This window comes from Sphaerodactylus townsendi, linkage group LG02, assembly GCF_021028975.2.
Source record: "Sphaerodactylus townsendi isolate TG3544 linkage group LG02, MPM_Stown_v2.3, whole genome shotgun sequence".
NCBI lineage: Eukaryota > Metazoa > Chordata > Lepidosauria > Squamata > Sphaerodactylidae > Sphaerodactylus > Sphaerodactylus townsendi.
In genome coordinates, this window is record NC_059426.1 from 8,085,178 (window position 1) to 8,105,277 (window position 20,100).

The 20,100-nt window shown below is 49.5% G+C and overlaps 1 protein-coding gene across 1 annotated transcript in view; it reads left to right on the forward strand.

The window, feature by feature from the left end:
- The first annotated feature begins 14,427 nt into the window (after positions 1-14,427).
- CAVIN2 (caveolae associated protein 2) overlaps positions 14,428-20,100 on the forward strand; it is a 33,660-nt gene continuing 27,987 nt past the window's right edge. The window contains exon 1 of the mRNA XM_048483599.1: positions 14,428-15,075. Within this exon, the coding sequence (XP_048339556.1) occupies positions 14,443-15,075 (633 nt within the window). The 5' untranslated portion in view covers positions 14,428-14,442. The remainder of the gene's footprint in view (positions 15,076-20,100) is intronic.

Genomic DNA, 20,100 nt, shown 5'->3' on the forward strand with positions numbered 1-20,100 from the left:
TTCCTCAGAAGTGACACCCATTGCCACCAACCAAACTTCCTCCCAGGTAAAGGATCATGACCAGCCAGCCTAGATGCGTGGGAGGGGTGCCTTTCCATTCCCCCCCCACCCAAGGAATGTGGGCACACACATCAATGACATCCCACAGTATCAGGCTGCGTGTTTGTATGAGCACGTACTGCTAGCTTCTGCAATTGATTTGCTGCTACTGTTCCTTTCCCATTTCACCACAATAAGCCACAGCAACGCGTGGCCGGGCCCCACTAGTACGAGATATAGAGAATTGCGTAAGAAGCACTGAAGAATCCATCTAGGATAGCTGGGAAAGGCTGGGTGTATAGAATTGCCAGATCCAGTTTGGGAAACTCCCAGAGATAAGGGATAGAGCTTTGAGAGGACAGGGACCTCAGTGGGGTACTTAAATGCCATAGAGTCCACCCTTTAAAGCAGCCATTTTGTCCTGGGAAAGTGATCTCTGAAGTCTGGAATTGAGCTATAATTCTATGGGGATCCCCTGGTCACACCTGGAGGCTGGCTTCCCTAGTGTGCATGTAACCCCCATGCTTAGAATGGGTTGACCCAGAAAGGGGTGGAGACTCAAAGCAGCAAGAGGCTGCAGGGCTCATGTAGTTGGAGGAGACAAGGCTACCAGACTCGGACCTTGGTTGTATAAGCCCTTAACACCTTGTTACGGTAACTGCAATGTTGTTGGGAACTACTGGGAAGGTAGTTGTTTATTTTTGCTATGTTGTAAATGTTGGAGTTTATTGTTTCAGGGGTTTCTTTTTGTGGTTGTAATGGGTGAGAGTTCTCCTGGAAACCTTCATCATGTTGAATCCTGTTCACCAAGCCCTTGGAGTCTTCAGGAGCCAACCCACTTGCAAAGAAGAATCGGACTTGGCAGTATCAGTAGACTGTAAATATAAGGACTTGAAAATACAACCTGAACAGGACCTTGAAGTGTGATGTTAAATGTTGATGTTATATGTCATATATTAAGAAAGTAAACCATTTTTTTAAAAAAATTGTTGTTGCAAACTCATTCCAAGTTCTGCCCCACAGAACCCACAGTTAGAGGTTACAAATTGGCGCCCAACGTGGGGCTTGGAAGTGAGATTGCAAATATAGATAGCTTGCAATGGAAGTATGCAGCAAGTTGGGGGTTTGATCCCCATAAAACTGTTTTGTTATGTGATGTAAGTTCAAGAACCCACAAAAACCCCACAGAACCCACAAGCTGAAGTTACATGCACACTGAAATTTCTCTCTCTTGCTCTCTCTCTCTCTCTCATAGACACAGAGAGAGGGGGGCTGCTTTTAACCCTTTGCTCTCCAATTGCATCAAAGGCTTCTAAAGACACCGTTCCAATGGGGGTTCCAATGGGGGTTACTTTGGCTGAAAGATTGAGCTCAATGTCTGCAAAAAAGCCCATAACTTCATTGACCCAAGCACTTACATTTCACAGAAGAACATTGTGACCCATTTTCAGGGTCACTGTATGTTTCCATGGTTATGGAGGGGGGCAGAACAGTCTCGGGGCCTTCCAGACAATTGTATCCTTCACATAAAATTTGTGGAATTGTTACTAAATTTTTATGCAGGGTCCAGACATCTTTCCTCAAGAAACCATTTCTGTTGTGGGAATATTTACAGAGCATTCGTGAGTTTGTTTTTCTGTGTAAAGTGACCTGAGGCGATACTTTAACACGGTTATTCTTTTCTCAGCAAATGCATACATTACTCTCGCAATTACGATGTAAAAAGCAGGCGTGAATTGTCCTGGCTAGTACCCATGCCGTCATTACAGGCATGCCCATCCTCGGCCACTGACTTTCAGAGGAGCAAAAGTCTTGCTGCTTTCCCACAAGGCTCCAGTGGGTGTGTTCAGGCTGACAAAAGTCTCCCTGTTTTGCTGTTCTGGACCGGTGGGAAAATAATCTGTGCAGCAGAAACTCTGTGGCATATTATATACCAGTTCTCTGCTTCGTGATGAAGGGAGATTCTTTTTGGGGCAGAGCTTCTCTTATGGAAACCTCCCCCTGCGCGCGCACACACAAACACACACACAACACCCCCGCTCACATTCACTGTGTAGCATAAGAACATAAGAACTAGCCTGCTGGATCAGACCAGAGTCCATCTAGTCCACCACTCTGCTACTCGCAGTGGCCCACCAGGTGCCTTTGGGAGCTCAGGAGGTGAAAGCAATGGCCTTCTGCTGCTGCTGCTGCTGCCGAGCACCTGGTCTGCTAAGGCATTTGCAATCTCAGATTAAGGATGACCAAGATTGGTAGCCATAGATCGACTTCTCCTCCATAAATCTGTCCAAGCCCTTTTTAAAGCTATCCAGGTTAGTGGCCCGCCCACCCTAGCAGAGGGAGGGGAAGGGGAGGGAGGGGTGGCATGCAAAGGAGGGCAGGGAGGGTTAGGGTTAGCAGCATATTCCTGTGGCAGCATATTCCAAACACCAATCACAGGTTGTGTGAAGAAATGTTTCCTTTTATTAGTCCTAATTCTTCCCCCCCAGCATTTTCAGTGAATGCCCCCTGGTTCTAGTATTGTGAGAAAGAGAGAAAAATGTCTCTGTGTCCACATTTTCTACCCCATGCATAGTTGTATAGACTTCAATCATATCCCCCCTCAGCCGTCTCCTCTCCAAACTAAAGAGCCCCAAACGCTGCAGCCTCTCCTCATAAGGAAGGTGCTCCAATCCTTCAATCATCCTCATTGCCCTTCTCTGCACTTTTTCTATCTCTTCGATATCCTTTTTGAGCAGATCCCAAAATCACCGCTGTTTGTGTGAGCGGCCAAAGAGTGCCTTTTTCAGCTGCGTCTCAGGGAAGGTGAAAGAAACGTCCCTGCATTATTCTTTGCTCCAGGCTTGTCTGCTCCGCCCGGCCTCCCTGGCTCTACTTCCGCCCTCCCCGATGATCAGAAGGGCTTTTTAGAACTTTATCTCAACTGCAAGTATTGGTACCATATTAGGTCTATCAAAATAATGGCAGATCTAATATATGAATATCAAGATAACAAGGAATATCGAAATTCAAACTTCTCTCTCTCTTCGCAGCATCCCTTTCATGGCCTTCCCCCCCCCCCCCCCCGCTCCCCAAATTGAGCTGTTGCTCTGGACAGTGGTGGGATCCAAAAATTTTAGTAACAGGTTCCCATGGTGGTGGGATTCAAACAGTGGCGTAGCACCAATGGGGCTGGGCGGGGCACGACGGGGGCGTGGCCGGGCATTCCGGGGGCAGGGCATTCCTGGCCGGGGCTGTGGCAAGGACGCAACCGCTGCATCGGTCCTTGGGTGGGAAACGAATGCACGCAGGCACAGGCTGCCACGCACGCCGGTGCACCTCCTGCTAGACTGCTTCAAGTTCTGCGCGCTCCTGCTGAGAGGAGGGGCGTAACTAAGGCAAAAATCACGTGGCAAAATCACCCATTAGTCACCCCCTCACGGCACACACAAATAATTAGGAACCGACTCTCGGGAACCTGTGAGAACCTGCTGGATCCCACCTCTGGCTCTGGACCATAGCTCTGCTGGCCACGGGATCCTTGTCCAATTCCTCAGATGTGCCAGCACAACTGAGGAAAAGGGTGAAGGGTATTGGTGTTAGAGGTGAGCAGTGGTTGAAGATGTGTTCATTCCCTCGCTGACCTATGTTCCCGTTAACATTTCCAGCTATTTATATGGCCGTGTTTTCAACATCTGTTTTAGCACTTCTGATTGCTCACTGCCCGAGTTGGGTAGAAAGGCAGCAGGAAACAGTTGCAAAATAAAATTAAAATAATGTGTTTGGATCGTATCAGGGAACCTCCAAATTGGCAAGCGTTCCGCAGCAATTTCGCTATCTGGTGAAGATATTCTCTAGAGTGGCTGAGAGCCACTTCGGTGGGATTTTGGCCAAGCGCCTCCGCCTCAGGATGGGAAACTCCCACGCTGCCCTTCGACATGGGAAGTGGATTCTGCTTCGGCTTTCGACGGAGACGCAGCTTGAGCTGCATCTGTTGTTCGTAGGCAGGTGGGCCCCGAAAAGTCGAAACTGGATTAATTGGGTGCGGATCGGCTGCCAAGACAGAGAGCACCCAACACTGGACTCTTGCCCAGCACTAAGTGGGGGAGAACATATAGGCATACGAAGAGGGAGTCATGTATGGATGTCAAGCGGGCAAGGGGAGGCAGCCAGCCCAGCTGGTTTTGGAGGAGAAACGATGTCGCCTCCATTTCCGATCAGAACAGGACAGCCTAACAAAGCGAATGCTTTCGGATTCCTACCTCTCCACTTGGAGCCTTCTGATCAAGAAAAAAATTAATTCGTTAGGCTTCGCTTGAGATTTCTTCATAAACACGGACGAAGCGCAAATAGTCAAACTTCTGTCGCTAAAACTACTTGATGCTGAAAACCAACTGCTTTCTACTCAGCACATGAAGGGCATTTTACCGGAGGGCTCCTACCTTTCCCCCTTCAGTAAAGGGCTACCGAGGTATTTCTACAATATATCTTCGCTGCACCTCCGACGTACCTTAATGCTAGCACGACTGAACGTCCTACCCTCAGCAGTCCTGAGCAGCAGATTTCTCCAGATCCCAAACCAACAAAGAACGTGTCCCTGCTCACAAAAAGCCATCGAAACAATCGCGCACATCCTCCTAGATTGCGAACTATATGCTTCACCTAGAAGACAGTCTATAGACCCATATACTGAGAACTATGCCTACTCATCAGACAAGGTTAAATCTTTCTATCTGCTTTGTGATCAGTCTCCTCAGAGCTCCCTAGACGTTGCCAAATTCCTGGCTCTGGCACAACAGATTCGCCACAGATTTTAGTTTATTTATCTATTTATCGTTTTAACTGTTGGAAATGTCTGAACCTCCTTATTTTAACTTGATTCTCCTCAACCTCTCTGTTGTATTTTAAACTTATGCCAATAAAAGGTTGATGATGATGATGATGATGATGAGTAAACGATGTCCCTGTTGCAACTGATCTGAGGTGTACATAGAGATAATGCTGGCATTCATGCTGTGCTTCCAGTGCTCAAAGCATGTCACATGTGCTATCCTGTTGCAATCTTACAACAGCCCTGTAAGGCAGGCGATGGTACTGTCCCATATTGCTGGGGCTGGCATTCCTAGGACGGTGGTGGCGAACCTATGGCAAGGGTGCCAGAGGTGGCACTCAGAGCCCTTTCTGTGGGCACTCGTGAACAGAGTTCGTCATGTGGGGAGAGGGCGGAAAATCACACACACCCCACACACATATCTAGGCTGGCCTGGGCATGATCCTTTACCTGGGAGTAAGTTTGGTTGCTGGCGATGGGGCTTGCTTCTGAGCAAACCCTCCTAGCGTCGTGATTCAACCATTCGAAGTTTTGCACAGTTGCTTCACCAATTTAACCCGAGTAACGTGCACCTCGGAGCTAACCATTTTTTTCTATACTAAAACCTCAGTATCCAGGTTAAATTGCCATGTTGGCACTTTAAGAACATAAGAACAAGCCAGCTGGATCAGACCAAAGTCCATCCAGTCCAGCTCTCCGCTACTCGCAGTGGCCCACCAGGTGCCCCTGGGAGCTCACATGCAGGATGTGAACGGAATGGCCCTCTGCTTGCTCCCGATCACCTGGTCTGTCAAGGCATCTGCAATCTGAGATCAAGGAGGATCAAGATTGGTAGCCATAAATCGACTTCTCCTCCATAAATCTGTCCAAGCCCCTTTTAAAGCTATCCAGGTTAGTGGCCATCACCACCTCCTGTGGCAGCATATTCCAAACACCAATCACACGTTGCGTGAAGAAGTGTTTCCTTTTATTAGTCCTAATTCTTCCCCCCAGCATTTTCAATGAATGCCCCTGGTTCTAGTATTGTGAGAAAGAGAGAAAAATTTCTCTCTGTCAACATTTTCTACCCCATGCATAATTTTGTAGACTTCAATCATATCCCCCCTCAGCCGCCTCCTCTCCAAACTAAAGAGTCCCAAACGCTGCAGCCTCTCCTCATAGGGAAGGTGCTCCAGTCCCTCAATCATCCTTGTTGCCCTTCTCTGCACTTTTTCTATCTCCTTTGCGTTAAATAAGTGGGTTTTGGGTTGCAATTTGGGCACTCGGTCTCGAAAAGATTCGCCTTCACTGACCTAGGACGTCCCACTGTGTGAGTTCATGGCTGTTTTATACGGGGCCATTGCTCACTGCACAGCCAGCTCTGCGACACGGGGTCAGGAGTGCCACCGGCTCCTTGCTAAAGACTCTGCTTAACCTAAGAGTGGCCAACCTATGGTGCTCCACATGTTCACGGGTATAATTCCCACTGATGGAATTGTAGTCCATGAACATCTGGAGCACCATAGGTTGGCCACCCCGGGTTTAACCCATGTTCTACCACTGGAACCTATTTCTAGCACCAAGCCCTAGTTGGTTGGAATAGGGGAAAAAAAGTGCTTCTGAACATGTGTAGCATTTTTCCTTTAATGCTTTCCATCCAGGCTCCAGGCTCCATTTCAGGTTTTCATGCTCCCTGTCCACAGGAAATCTCCATATAGAGGCGTAGCAAGGGGGGAAGTGCCCGTTGCACCAGTGCGTCCTCCACTCCCGTCCCACACTGGAACGCCCTTGCCCCGGAACATCTCCTCCACGCCCCTGGAACGCCCCTGTCATGCCCCTGGAGTGCCCTCGCTGCGCCCCCACAGGGGCACGTATGCGGTGCATCACACACACACACACCGTCCCCTTGGAGCCATGCCTCTGCTCCAGTCCCCATCTCTTCAAAAGGCTGACATCACAAGGTGGATGTCAAGGTCACCAAGGGGATGGTGAGAGTTACCAGCTCTGGGGTGAGAAATGACTGGCGATTTGGGGCAGTGTAAAGTTATCAGCTTCTAGGTGAGGTCCGGAGATCTCCTGGAATTACCATCCATTTCCAGGAAACAGCTGCTTTGGAGGACAGGGTCTGTGGCATTATATCCTGCTGAGCTTCCCCCTCCCTCCCCCCCCCCGAAGTCCACTTCCAAGGGCCCTTCCGCATTGTCAGAGTCGACCTTAGATTGACTTGAGTCCGACCCGAGTCCTCAGCTCCGCGACAGATCGGTGGATGCGTCGGATCTCCCTGTGGAATTCTGACTCGACTGTGCACCTCCCTCTCGCCAGCCATTGAATTTCTCTGACCTCTACTGGGCGAGTTGAGCTCGACTTGGCTGGACTCGGGTTTAGCGGCTCGGAGCTGAAGCCGACGGAGTGCGGAATCTCCGTCACTCGACTCTGCCATGTAGCCAATCACAGCTAAGTATTTCGCCCATGCGCAGAAGGGGAGACTCGTGGCGGTGCAAAAAGCTTTGGGCACGCGCAGAACGGGGGACTCAGCAACCAATCGGAACACAGCGCAGGGAGGTGGTCCAGCCCTCTGAGCTCGGCTCCGGAGACATGAGTCGGCTGCTGTGCGGAGGAACGGGAGGACTTGAGTTGAGGTACGACTCCACTGACACGAGTCGAACCTGAGTCGCCTCGTATGTCCGGAAGGGGCCCAAGTCTCCAGGTATTTCCTAATCTGGAGCTGGCAGGGTTACCGCCAGGGCAGAGGGAAGTCTGAGGCTGTTTGATACCTAGAATCTGTGGTAAACCACAGAGTTTGTTTGCTGAAGCTGTCAGGAGATCGGTGGTAATTCTAGGTGATCTCCAGGCCTTACCTGAAGGTTGGCAACCCTAGGGAAGTTGGAATTCCATACATTTCAGTGGCTGTTTGGGAGGTCCGCTGGCATCTGTGGAGCAGACAAAGGAGGCCAACGATTCAGTCTCATAACAAAATATTTGGAACCAACCAGGACAAGCAGCAGATTTAAAGCAAGCGACAGGAAGTCCTGCACAAAGCAGACAAGGAGTTCAAGGAATCCACTGGGACCATGAATGAGCTTTCTTAAAAAGGGGGCTTTAACCAATCCAATCCATGGAAAATACATCTAACCCATCGTCTGCAACCTGGTTCCAAGGGGCGTCACAGCATCCACCAACATCTTTCCTGAAGTGGGGTGGCCCCAGCAAGGCTTCTAATTGGCTGCTGGGGATTCAATTGGCTGTAAAGATTTTTCAAAATGTTGCTTTGGCAGCAGCCGCCGCCGCCACTACAGAAAGATTTCCCTGCACCGACCACTCTTTGGTTGGTGCTGTTTCCTGCGGCCGCCATTTTGTGGCTCTGCCCACCACGCTATATCAGAAAGGTGCCCACGGGACCAAAAAGTTTGGGAGGTTTCTCAAAGGAAACTGATCTTTGTAATCTGGAGATGTAATTCCAGGAGAGCTCCTGTCTTCAACCTGTGGGCAGTATCCTTTTTTTAAAATTCTGTCAGCCAACCCACAATTTTCTTGGAGTCAGAGGGTAATTATTAAACCTCCCACTATTGGTCTCCCCCCCCCCCCCCCACACACACACGCACAGACAAACACACCTGTTCATTTACTGGAAATGGGACTTGTGAGAGCGAAAAATCTGGCTCATCAACGACTCCCAGATATCAAGCTACACAAAGAAACTGCCCTTCTCCCAAGTGCATGTAGGCTATTAAAGACCTGGGTGGGATTTTCCACTGTGCCATATCTAATGTATATTACCTTTTCTAAATTTCACTGGGCTTTTTCAAGAGCCCAAAATAATGTGCTCCTGTTGGTCTTGCTTAGAGAAGAGAAGAAGAAGAGTTTGGATTTATATCCCCCCTTTCTCTCCTGTAGGAGACTCAAAGGGGCTTACAAGCTCCTTTCCCTTTCCCCCCTCACAAGATAGGAGCAGCAGTGGCGTAGTGGCTAAGAGCAGGTGCACTCTTATCTGGAGGGACCGGGTTTGATTCCCAGCTCTGCCGCTTGAGCTGTGGAGGCTTATCTGGGGAATTCAAATTAGCCTGTACACTCCCACACACGCCAGCTGGGTGACCTTGGGCTAGTCACAGCTTTCCGGAGCTCTCTCAGCCCCACCCACTTAACAGGGAAAGGAGATTGTAACCCCCTTGGAGTCTCCTATAGGAGAGAAAGGGGGGATATAAATCCAAACTCTTCTTCTTCTACTACTTCCTTGTTGTTGTTTTGTGATATTGCCAATCAACTGTAAATAAAATAAATGGAACTAAACCAGGAGATCTTCAGGCCTCACCTGGAGGTTGGAATCACTACCTCAGACATAGTAAGATAACAGTCTATGAGGTCACCTAAGGACAAATTCTCTCGATGTTACCACCATCTAAAAGGAAATGATCTAAAAATCTTGTGTGTTTGGTACTTCCTGTGTTTGGGAATTCACTCTCCAGGGAAGTGTGTGCTCCCTTCAGGCATTTAGCGATCAGAACACCATGTTCATTCCACCCTTGGACTGAATGAACTTTCATGTTCCACCCCACCCCCCACCCCGTTTGTGGTTTTTTTGTATTTTTAGTGTCCTTTTCAGTTTTTGGCCTGCAGAGGATTTGGTTTTTAGGCTAGCAACATCATAATTTCAGGGATTTGTTGGGAGACTCTCCTGATGATACCACCCAGGTTTTGTGAGGATTGGTTCAGGGCGTCCAAAGTTATGGACTCCCAAAGTTATGGACTGCCCATTGTTTCCAATGGGAGCTAATAAAAGATGGGGGCTACACCATTGAGGGTCCATAAATTTGGGTATTTTTCCATGAAGTCCCTTGACTCCACTTTGAATTCATCTAGAAGACATCTACATATAAGACACCTATAAAATCCTGTTTGATTTCCCTGAATTCTCTTAGCCATTAAAGTGTTGGTTTTTTTAAAAAAAAACCCTGAAGTTTATTACAGTCATAGATACAAATGCAAGCTCCATTTTTTGACCTAAATTATGATTACTAAAATTAAACCATAGCCATATCTAATCTAATTATATATAAATATGTAGCATTAATTAAAAAATACAGAAGAAGAAGAAGAAGAAGAAGAAGAAGAAGAAGAAGAAGAAGAAGAAGAAGAAGAAGAAGAAGAAGAAGAAGAAGAAGAAGAAGAAGAAGAAGAAGAAGAAGAAGGAGGAGGAGGAGGAGGAGGAGGAGGAGGAGGAGGGAGGAGCAGAGGGGGAGGAGCAGAAGAAGATTTGGATTTATATCCCGCCTTTCTCTCCTGCAAGGAGACTCAAAGGGGCTTACAATCTCCTTTCCCTCCCCCCGCCCCTCACAACAAACGCCCTGTGAGGTAGATGGGGCTGGTAGAGCTTCAAAGAACTGCGACTCACTCAAGGTCACCCAGCTGGTGTGTGTGGGAGTGCCCAGGCTAATCTGAATTCCCCAGATAAGCCTCCACAGCTCAAGCGGCGGAGTGGGGAATCAAACCCGGTTCCTCCAGATTAGACTGCACCTGCTCTTAACCGCTACGCCACACTGGCTCTCATAATATAAACAGTTTTAAATTAAGCTTTTCGAAAAGTTGTCTGCTCTCAGAAACACGTTTAACTTGCTTACTATGAACCTGGTACACATAAGCACAAAGGGTATCCACTTGCCTCACAGTAGGAAGGGTCTTCAGCTATCAGAAAATGTTTTACACAGAGCCCATCTAAATACCCTGGCAGTTTTGCTAATATTGGGGGTGGGGGTGGGGGTAATCTTAGCCCTAGTGCTATCAAACAAGCTTTGTAATGGCTGTTTGAATGAGTGACAGATGCTGGGGGCGGGGAGGGGGGGGAAAGCAAGTTCCCAGATTTTGCAAAAGCATGCAGGAATGTATTGATGAGAAAACCTGTCCAGGGCGGGTGGGGGTGTGTAACCCCATAGCTATTTTTCATTTAAAATTCACTAGAAGGAATGATGATTAACTGGAGGGAGCAAGGTTAGGGCTGATTAACTCTTTCCAAGCTAGCTGATTGTCTGCTCAAAATCTCTCGGCCCAGGTCTATCCACAGGTGACACGCAAAAGGGTTATCTTTTATCTCCTGGGAGAGAACAAAAGGAACAAACCAGGTGGGCCTTTTGAACTCGCAGGGGGCTAAACAGCCCCTTCCCACCTTTGGCCAGACGTCACCCTGATTTGCACTTTAAAAGGCAGCTTCTGCATTCCAACCTACCCCAGAGATCACCTGGGCTCAAATTCCTAAACCTCTTCAGAAGCACCCACGGCATTCCAAAGGGGGATGGCGGCATCTAAATGACAGCCGGACCGAGGCCACACCCCTGAAAGGCATCTCTCCGTGGCGTTCCTGGGCCACGGTGGAAAGCTAACAGGCGGGAAGAGACGGCACACGATCCCAGGGACTGTCTCCAGCCGTAAAATTGGTATAGTGAATTGCGACTGAAGAACAGAAGGCTCTGAAAATGTATATTTTATGGGTCTGTTAGGTTTCTGCAGGCAAGAGCAGGAAGAGTGAATTGCCTTGGGGATTCCAAGATCCAGTTATCTTCCCCCTGAGGTGGCCTTATCCTGAATCAGTCTTGGTCCTTCAAGCCCACTATTATCTGCCTGCCTGCCTGCCTGCCCACCTACCCACCCATTTGTCCATCTGTCTGTCTGTCTATTTTAAAATGTTCTGTCTAACTTCACAGATCATGTTGGCTATTCCCGAATGAAATAGTACCTCTCTATTCTGCATTGGTCAGGCTACCCCTGGAATGCTGTGTCCAGTTCTGAGCACCACACTTCAAGAAGGATATTGGCAAGCTGGAACGGGTCCAGTGGAGGGCGATCAAAATGGTAAAAGGTCTGGAATCCAGACCCTACGAGGAGAGACTTAGGGAGCTGGGGATGTTTAGTTTGGTGAAGAGAAGGTCAAGAAGTGACATGATAGTCATGTTTAGATATTTGAAAGGATGTCATGTTGAAGAGGGAGGAAACTTGAAGAGGGAGGAGCAGCAGTGGCATAGGAGGTTAAGAGCTCGTGTATCTAATCTGGAGGAACCGGGTTTGATTCCCAGCTCTGCCGCCTGAGCTGTGGAGGCTTATCTGGGGAATTCAGATTGGCCTGTGCACTCCCACACACGCCAGCTGGGTGACCTTGGGCTAGTCACAGCTTCTCGGAGCTCTCTCAGCCCCACCTACCTCACAGGGTGTTTGTTGTGAGGGGGGAAGGAGATTGTCAGCCCCTTTGTGTCTCCTACAGGAGAGAAAGGGGGGATATAAATCCAAACTCTTCTGCTGCTGCTGCTGCTCCAGAGACTGGAACAAGGAGTAATGGATTCAAGGTACAGGAAGAGATTCCATCTAAATATTAGGAAGAACTTCCTGACAGTAAGGGTTGCTCGATAGAGGAATACCCTGCCTCAGAATGTAATGGAGTCTTCTTCTTTGGTGGTTTTTAAACAGAGGCTGGACGGCCATCTGTCAAGGATGCTTTGATTGTGTCTTCCTGCATGGCAGGAGGCTGGACTTGATGGCCCTTGGGGTCTCTCCCAACTCCATGATTCTATGAAACTTCCTTTAACTCCACTTCTATTTTCACATCGCGGGTGGTTAAGCCAAGATAGAGTCTATCCCTTTTCCCTTTAAATCCATAAATGTTGTTAGATAAAACTCCAGAGATTCAGAGTCTGGCCTGAGGAACGAATCTCATCTTCTTGAGTAATTGAGTAATAAACCAAGATAATTAGGCGGCTGGAGCACCTTTCCTATGAGGGAAAGTTGGAGAGTCTGGGCCTTTTCGGTCTAGAGAAAATGAAGGCTCAGACATTATAGAGGTTTATAAAATTAAACCTCTATAATGGGTTGGAGGAAGTGGTTCGAGGAAGATATTTTTTTTGCCCACAACGGGAACTCAAGAGCATCCAACAGGGAGAAACCAGATTCCATATAGACAGAAGGAAGTACTCCTTCAGTAAATGAATTGTGCAGTTCACTAGAAGAAGAAGAAGAAGAAGAAGAAGAAGAAGAAGAAGAAGAAGAAGAAGAAGAAGAAGAAGAAGAAGAAGAAGAAGAAGAGGAGGAGGAGGAGGAGGAGGAGTTTGGATTTATATCCCCCCTTTCTCTCCTGCAGGAGACTCAAAGGGGCTGACAATCTCCTTGCCCTTCGCCCCTCACAACAAACACCCTGTGAGGTGGGTGGGGCTGAGAGAGCTCCGAAAAGCTGTGACTAGCCCAAGGTCACCCAGCTGGCGTGTATGGAAGTGCACAGGCTAATCTGAATTCCCCAGATAAGCCTCCACAGCTCAAGCGGCAGAGCGGGGAATCAAACCCGGTTCCTCCAGATCAGAGTGCACTTGCTCTTAGCCACTACACCACTGCTGCTCCCTGCACTGCTGTAAGTGGGGTACAGGGTGCCATTTTGCCCCACTTTCCCTCTGCCCCAGTCCCATGTGGAGGGAGGCCAGCCCCCTTCATCCTGGGCTGAATTTGGCAAGGGGATGAACTGCAGCCCAGTAGAATCCCACAGAGCCCACCCTCCAAAGTATCTCTTTTCTCCAGGGGATTCCTATAATCTGGAGATCAGGTGTAATCCTAGCAGTTCTCCAGGCCGTGCTCGGGGGGGGGGGGGGGGGCTGGCATTCTTCAACCTGTGGACAACAACAACAACAACAACAACAGTTCTAAAGTCAATGGAAGTGAATTCAGTGCAACTTGAAACCTGAAGTAGAATAATAGAATCTTAGAATCCTAGAGTTGGAAGAGACCCCAAGGGCCATCCAGTCCAACCCCCTGCAACACCCAATCAAAGCACTCCTGTCAGATGGCCATCTAGCCTCTGTTTAAGAACCTCCAAAGTAACCCCAGATAAGGTGGGGAGCTGCAGAGAAGAACTAATGCAGAAAGCATAACCTGCACTTGGGCTTAACAAGATTTTAAAAAAGTTTAACTTAGTATCATGCAAGGGTGGCCAACCTATGGCACTCCATGGACTACAATTCCTATCAGCCCCTGCCAGCATGGCCAATGGGGCCGATGGGAATTGTAGTCCATGAACATCTGGAGCGCCATAGGTTAGCCACCCCCCTGGGACAAATCCCCAAATCAAGAAGCACAGCCTGTTGCTCCTTGGGTTATTTCTTCCGGGATTTGCTTAGGAGAGAGTTAAACTTGCACTTTTTATACTGTTGAGCTCGGGTCTAGTTTATACATTCTGTTAAAAAAAAAAACCCCTTCAAGGTTAACTCTGCATCATAAGCAGCGCCCTAAAGAAATCCCCAAACCGAGAAGAACAGCCTGTTGCTCCTTGGGTTATTTCTTCCGGGATTTGCTTAGGAGAGAGTTAAACTTGCACTTTTTATACAGTTTATCCTCCTCTCTGAGTCGGCGCTCCCCTGGAAGTTGGCACCGCATTTGTGGACCGCTCCCGTTGCGGCCAGTGGGCGCACTGGAGATCCCATGCCAAGTTTGGACTTTGCCCCCCCCCCCCCTCCAAATTTTTCTCTTTGTAAGTTTCAGTCCTGGAAAAAAACCCGGGGAGGGGGATCCTCCCAGCAGCCAATGGGTGCTCGCGCAGGGCCGGGCCTTGCCTGTGACACCCACCCCCACCCCATGACCGGCCCCGCCTGGCCATGAAGTCATGCGGCCGCGGTGCCATTGCGCGCATAAAGCCCGAGCGCGGAGGGAGGCGCCGGGGAATCGGCCGTGCCGGCTGGGGAGGCGGCGAGTTCGAGCCCCGAGGGCGGCGCTGTGCAGGCCGCTGCGGTCCCGCAGCTGCCTCTGCCGGCGCTCGGCGCCTTGCCAGGCTGGCGACCATGGGCGAAGACGGGGCGGCCCCGCTGGAAGCCGGCGGCTCCTCCAGCCCGGTGCCGTCGGGGAGCCGCAGCCCCAGCTTGCACCCGGCCCCGGGGGGGTCCCCCGCAGAGGCCGGCGCGCCGGTGAACGCCATCACGGTGCTGACCCTGCTGGACAAGCTGGTGCACATGCTGGAGTCGGTGCAGGAGAAGCAGCAGCGCATGGAGGGCCGGCAGCTGGAGCTGGAGGCGGCCGTCAAGGGCGTGCAGGGCGACCTGGGCAAGCTGTGCAAGAGCCACGCGTCCACGGCCAACACGGTGGCCAAGCTGCTGGAGAAGTCGCGCAAGGTCAGCGCGCACACCCGCGACGTGCGCGAGCGCCTGGACCGCCAGTGCGCCCAGGTCAAGCGGCTGGAGCACAACCACGCGCAGCTGCTGCGCCGCAACCACTTCAAGGTGCTCATCTTCCAGGTGGGTGCGGCCGGGGCTCCCCCGGGGGGCGGGGGGCGGGGGGCGGGCCCTCCTGCGCCCCCGCGCGCCCCCAGGCCGGCTCTTGCCCGTCTTGCAAGAGGTCGCTCAAGTGCATTGCAAAGGGGGCTTCCACACTTGCGGGATGGGGCGCTTTCGAGCCCCTTTCCCCTGCCCTTTGCAGCTGGAGGGTCCTGGGTGGAAGGGCAAGGACCCGTTTGCAAGCGGGTTGGAAGCGGGATGATGTGCGCGTGCGCCTGGATCGCCAATGCGCCCAGGTCAAGCACGCGCTCAAGTGGCTTGGAAAAGGGGGCTTTCAAACTGGTGGGATAATGGGGCTTTCAGGCCACTTTGCCTGCGCGGCGCGACTGGGTGGAAGGGCCAAAGAGCCGCTTGCAAAAGATCACTAAAGTGGATTGCACTTTAAGGCTGTCGTACACACGAAAAATGGGGCCCTTTCAGTCCACTTTCAGTTGTGGGAGGGCAACATGTCCATTTGCAAGAGATCGCTCAAGTGGATTGAAAATGGGCCTTTCACACATGTGAAATAATGCGCTTTCGGGCCCCTTTGCGACTGGATTTTACTTTGCGAAGTGGCCAAATCCATTTGCAAACCATCGCTGTAGTGCACAGGTGTCAAACTCGCGGCCCTCCAGAGGGGGGACTCTTTGGTGATAAAGGGGTTCAAGAAAGCCAGGTCTGGCAGAACTGTCTTTCTCAAGCTGGGTCTTTTGTTGCCTTTCAATAATTACTACTGATAAGAATCTAGTGCCTGTTTATTGGCTGAAGGTACGAAACCTAACAGTGTTAAATGAAGAAGGAGGAGGAGGAGGAGGAGGAGTTTGGATTTATATCCCCCCTTTCTCTCCTGTAGGAGATTCAAAGGGGCTTACAATCTCCTTGCCCTTCCCACTTCACAACAAACACCCTGTGTGTGTACCTTCTAGCTAGCACCTTCTGCAGCAGGGGAAGCAGAGTATTCACAGGATGAAGCCTAACATTCTGGAAGAGCCAATATCCGTGGTGGCGAACCTTTGGCACTCCAGATGTTATGGACTACAATTCCCATCAGCCCTTCCCAGCATGGCCAATTGGCAGGGGCTGATGGGAATTGTAGTCCATAACATCTGGAGTGCCAAAGGTTCGCCACCACTGGCCTATATCAAGCAGGTTCACAGAATATCCCAGCCTGAATGCCACAAAGCATGTGACTGCTGCAATGCTTCCTCTGACTTGTGGATTCTGTGCATTATGACCCTCAGACTGGATGCTGAAACCTGACTCTCAGACTGGACTCAGCTCCCTGCTGTAATCTGATATTTCTGCCTCGCAGCTCAAGCCAAGACATCCTACTTGAGAAATGCCTATAGAATTGGAGGTAGTTACTAGATAGAGGAGAGTTTGGGGGAAGGGAGCTCAGCAGAGACGTGATATCACTCTAGAATAGGGGTGCTAAGTCTATGCAAGTATTGTGAGGGAGGTTCTCAACACTTTTTCAGTATTGTCATTCAGTCATTAATTCATCCCATTTGATTTTTATCGTGCCCAATCCTGACCCAAGTCTGGCTCAGGGGAGCTAAGGGAATGATGGGAACTGTAGTCCATAACATCTGGAGGGCCGCGAGTTTGACACCTGTGCTGTAGTGCATTAAAGTGCATTTTCAGCGTGTGTGAAAGTGCCCAGTGTACTTAGGATCACAGCTACGCTCTCCCAACTTGGTTGAGGGATGCTTTGGTAAGCCATTTCCTTCCCTCCACCCACCCCAGCAGTCTATTTATTGGGGGTTGTCTTGCCTTTATTTATTGGGGGTTTATTTATTGCCTTTATTTATTGGGGGTTGTCTTGCCTCTGTTTTATCCTTCACAACATCCCTGTGAGGTAGATTATCCTGTGTCTTCCATTATACCCTCTCCATAACTTTGTGAGCTAGATTTGACAGAGAGAGAGAGAGAGAGTGCGTGTTGCTCACATAAGCCCTCCCAGTAAGCTACCGTGGTTGAGGGATAATTTGAACCCAGGGTTGAGGGATAATTTGAACTGCCTCGTCCTGCTCTGACACTCGAACCGCCACCCTTTGCTGCTGGAGAAAACCTCTGTTATGTGCTCCTTGCATCTCTGTGTTTGTCAAAGTTCAGGTATTGGCTCTTTTGCAGTATCTCATAAAAATGTCCTTTGCTTGTAGAGCCCACTTTTGTTCAGCACTGTAAGGTCCCTCCAAAGGCATCTTGCCCTTAGACACTGGCTGGACCCCGCCTTGTTCGGCTTCGGCAAGGATGCAACGATTCAGCCATCTTCCGAGACCTTTCCCTTGCAGCTCATTGGCCTTAGTCCAGTTTACTTTGCTCCCAACTAGTCTGGGAGGCTCCGCTCCTTTCTCCCTGGCCTCCTGCCTCCCGGCTGTACTCACAGACTTCCGATTTGTTTCTTTCCTTTTTTTTTCCTTCCTTCCCTACCTTCCACCCACACGCACACAGCCAAAAAATCCACTGTAAATTTCTAAAAACACCCAGCAGTTTCAGCAGGCTGGGTGTGAAAGTTTCCTGAGAAATTTCCAGATGTCGACTGTCGTTACTCTGCCCGTGCACAGGGGCGCTCCTGATTATCGATTGCCTTGCAGATAAGCAGTTCGCAAATAGGAAGAAAATGAGATCAGGCGTTTAGCTTGCTAGGAATCAAAGAAGTTGAAAGTAATATGTGTGTATATTGAGATTTTTATTTATAGGTTCCTACTGTTAACAGTTCAGCACAGTCCAATAAAATGTACATTTAATTGCACTGTGCTTAACTGTTAACAGTAGAAAACAATAAATAGATATAAAGGAGCAGCAGTGGCGTAGAAGGTTAAGAGCTCGTGTATCTAATCTGGAGGAACCGGGTTTGATTCCCAGCTCTGCCGCCTGAGCTGTGGAGGCTTATCTGGGGAATTCAGATTGGCCTGTGCACTCCCACACATGCCAGCTGGGTGACCTTGGGCTAGTCACAGCTTCTGGGAGCTCTCTCAGCCCCACCTACCTCACAGGGGCCGTTTCCGCACGGCCAAAAGCAGCGACGCGATGACGTCGCAAATTGCGACGCATCCCAAAAAAAGCGTTCACACAGACAGGCGGAGCTGCGGGCGTCCGCAGCCCCGCAGAAATGTGACGGTTCGCGACGAAGCGCTCGCGGAAGCCCGGGCGCTCTGGACGTGGCTAGCGCCCTGCGCGACTTGCGAGACGTGCAGGCCCGACGCCATTTTTGACGACAGCTCCGTGGCGGCTGTTCGCACGAGTGCGGCGTCGATGCGTCACATGGGGAAAAAGAGTGGTTTTAAGCGTTTTCTGAATACACCGTCTTCGCGCCGGTTTAGCGTTTTCGCGACGGCGCGACGGCGCACCTCCGCCGCTGCGCGTGCGAACGCTCTCGCTCTGACGCTTCTTTTTCCGTTGCGACGACGTCATATTTTGCCCGTGCGGAAACGGCCAGGGTGTTTGTTGTGAGGGGGGAAGGGAAAGAAGATTATAAGCCCCTTTGAGTCTCCTGCAGGAGAGAAAGGGGGGATATAAATCCAAACTCTTCTTCTTCTTCTTCTAGCTTGCTAGGAATCAAAGAAGTTGAAAGTCTAATATGTATGTATATTGAGATTTTTATTTATAGGTTTCTACTGTTAACAGATAAGTACAGTCCAATAAAATGTACATTTAAGTGCACTGTACTTAACTGTTAACAGTAGAAAACAATAAATAAAAATCTCAATAGGAAATATACGTAAAACATAAAAGCATCACAGAATACACCAAAAATACTCACAAGACCTCAATGGTTAGACTACCCCAAAAAATACCTGATGCATTTTGATCCCATTGGATCCTCTTCAGAGGTTAACAAGTATCCCCGACATGCCTAGAACTAATATCAATACATAAAATCTTATTTACAGTTCAATATTTTTATAGGCCTTACAACTGCCAGTGTCTAAAGCAGTCCTCAGCTTGGAAACAATTCTCATCCACTTTGAGTCTCAGCAAGTAATTTTTTTTTCCCCAGTAAGATTTATTCATAAATAAAGAGAAAAATTTCAGTAAGGCTTATTCACTTGGAAGTGTTCTTCTGACGGCTAGAAGATCAAATCTCCTTTATTCCATTTTTAAAAATTAGCTGGACGTGGATCTCTGTCACAGAATATCAATCTGTGCTCCAAAATTCCACTTAAGTCAACAGAGGTTGCATTTTTCCGCTGCGGAAAGATCTGTGAACGGCTGGCACCCGGGTCCCGTCCAGGGGTTGGAACATACTGAATCCTACCTCATTTCAACGGACTTCTACTGCTCCTAATGTAGCTTGTTTGGGGAAGAAATATGTGATGCTTTAACATACGTCTTCCATCTTTTGGAACGATGCATTTGGAAGCGATGTTTGGATGTTCTGATGGCGACCGGGGTGAAATGCAGCTTTTTCTGTGAAGCTCCTGGCGTTGAATAGTTTGCTGTGGTTTCCCTTCACGTGAAAACTGTGCCCCCCAGGGCACGGATGTCGTTCTTCAAGGCGTCTCCCACGGTGTCGATCTGTTGAAATCAGCAAAGCCGTGCTACCAAGGGAAAGAAAGTCCCAGAAAACAAAAACAGCAGGTCTTACTTCCAAATTAAGTGGAGCAGGAAGGGTTTTTATTTAGTTAGTTACTATATTTTTAACCTCCCCTTCCTCCAAAGAGTTCAGAGTTGCCCCTGCTGGGATCCCCTTATGCCCAGAACAACTCTGGGGGCAGGTGGAGAACGTGTCCCTGGAAGCTGGATTCGAACAGTCTCTCAGAGCCTTGTCCAGTGCTTTAACCACTACACCACGTTGGTTGCAGGCATTTTAGGGCTGCCAGCTCCAGAGCGGGAAATTCCCAGAGACTTTGGGTTTGGGGAGTGTGAGGAGATCGGTGTGGGGTCGTGGTTAAGAGCAGGTGCACTCTAATCTGGAGGAACCGGGTTTGATTCCTCACTCTGCCACTTGAGCTATGAAGGCTTATCTGGGGAATTCAGATTAGCCTGTGCACTCCCACACAC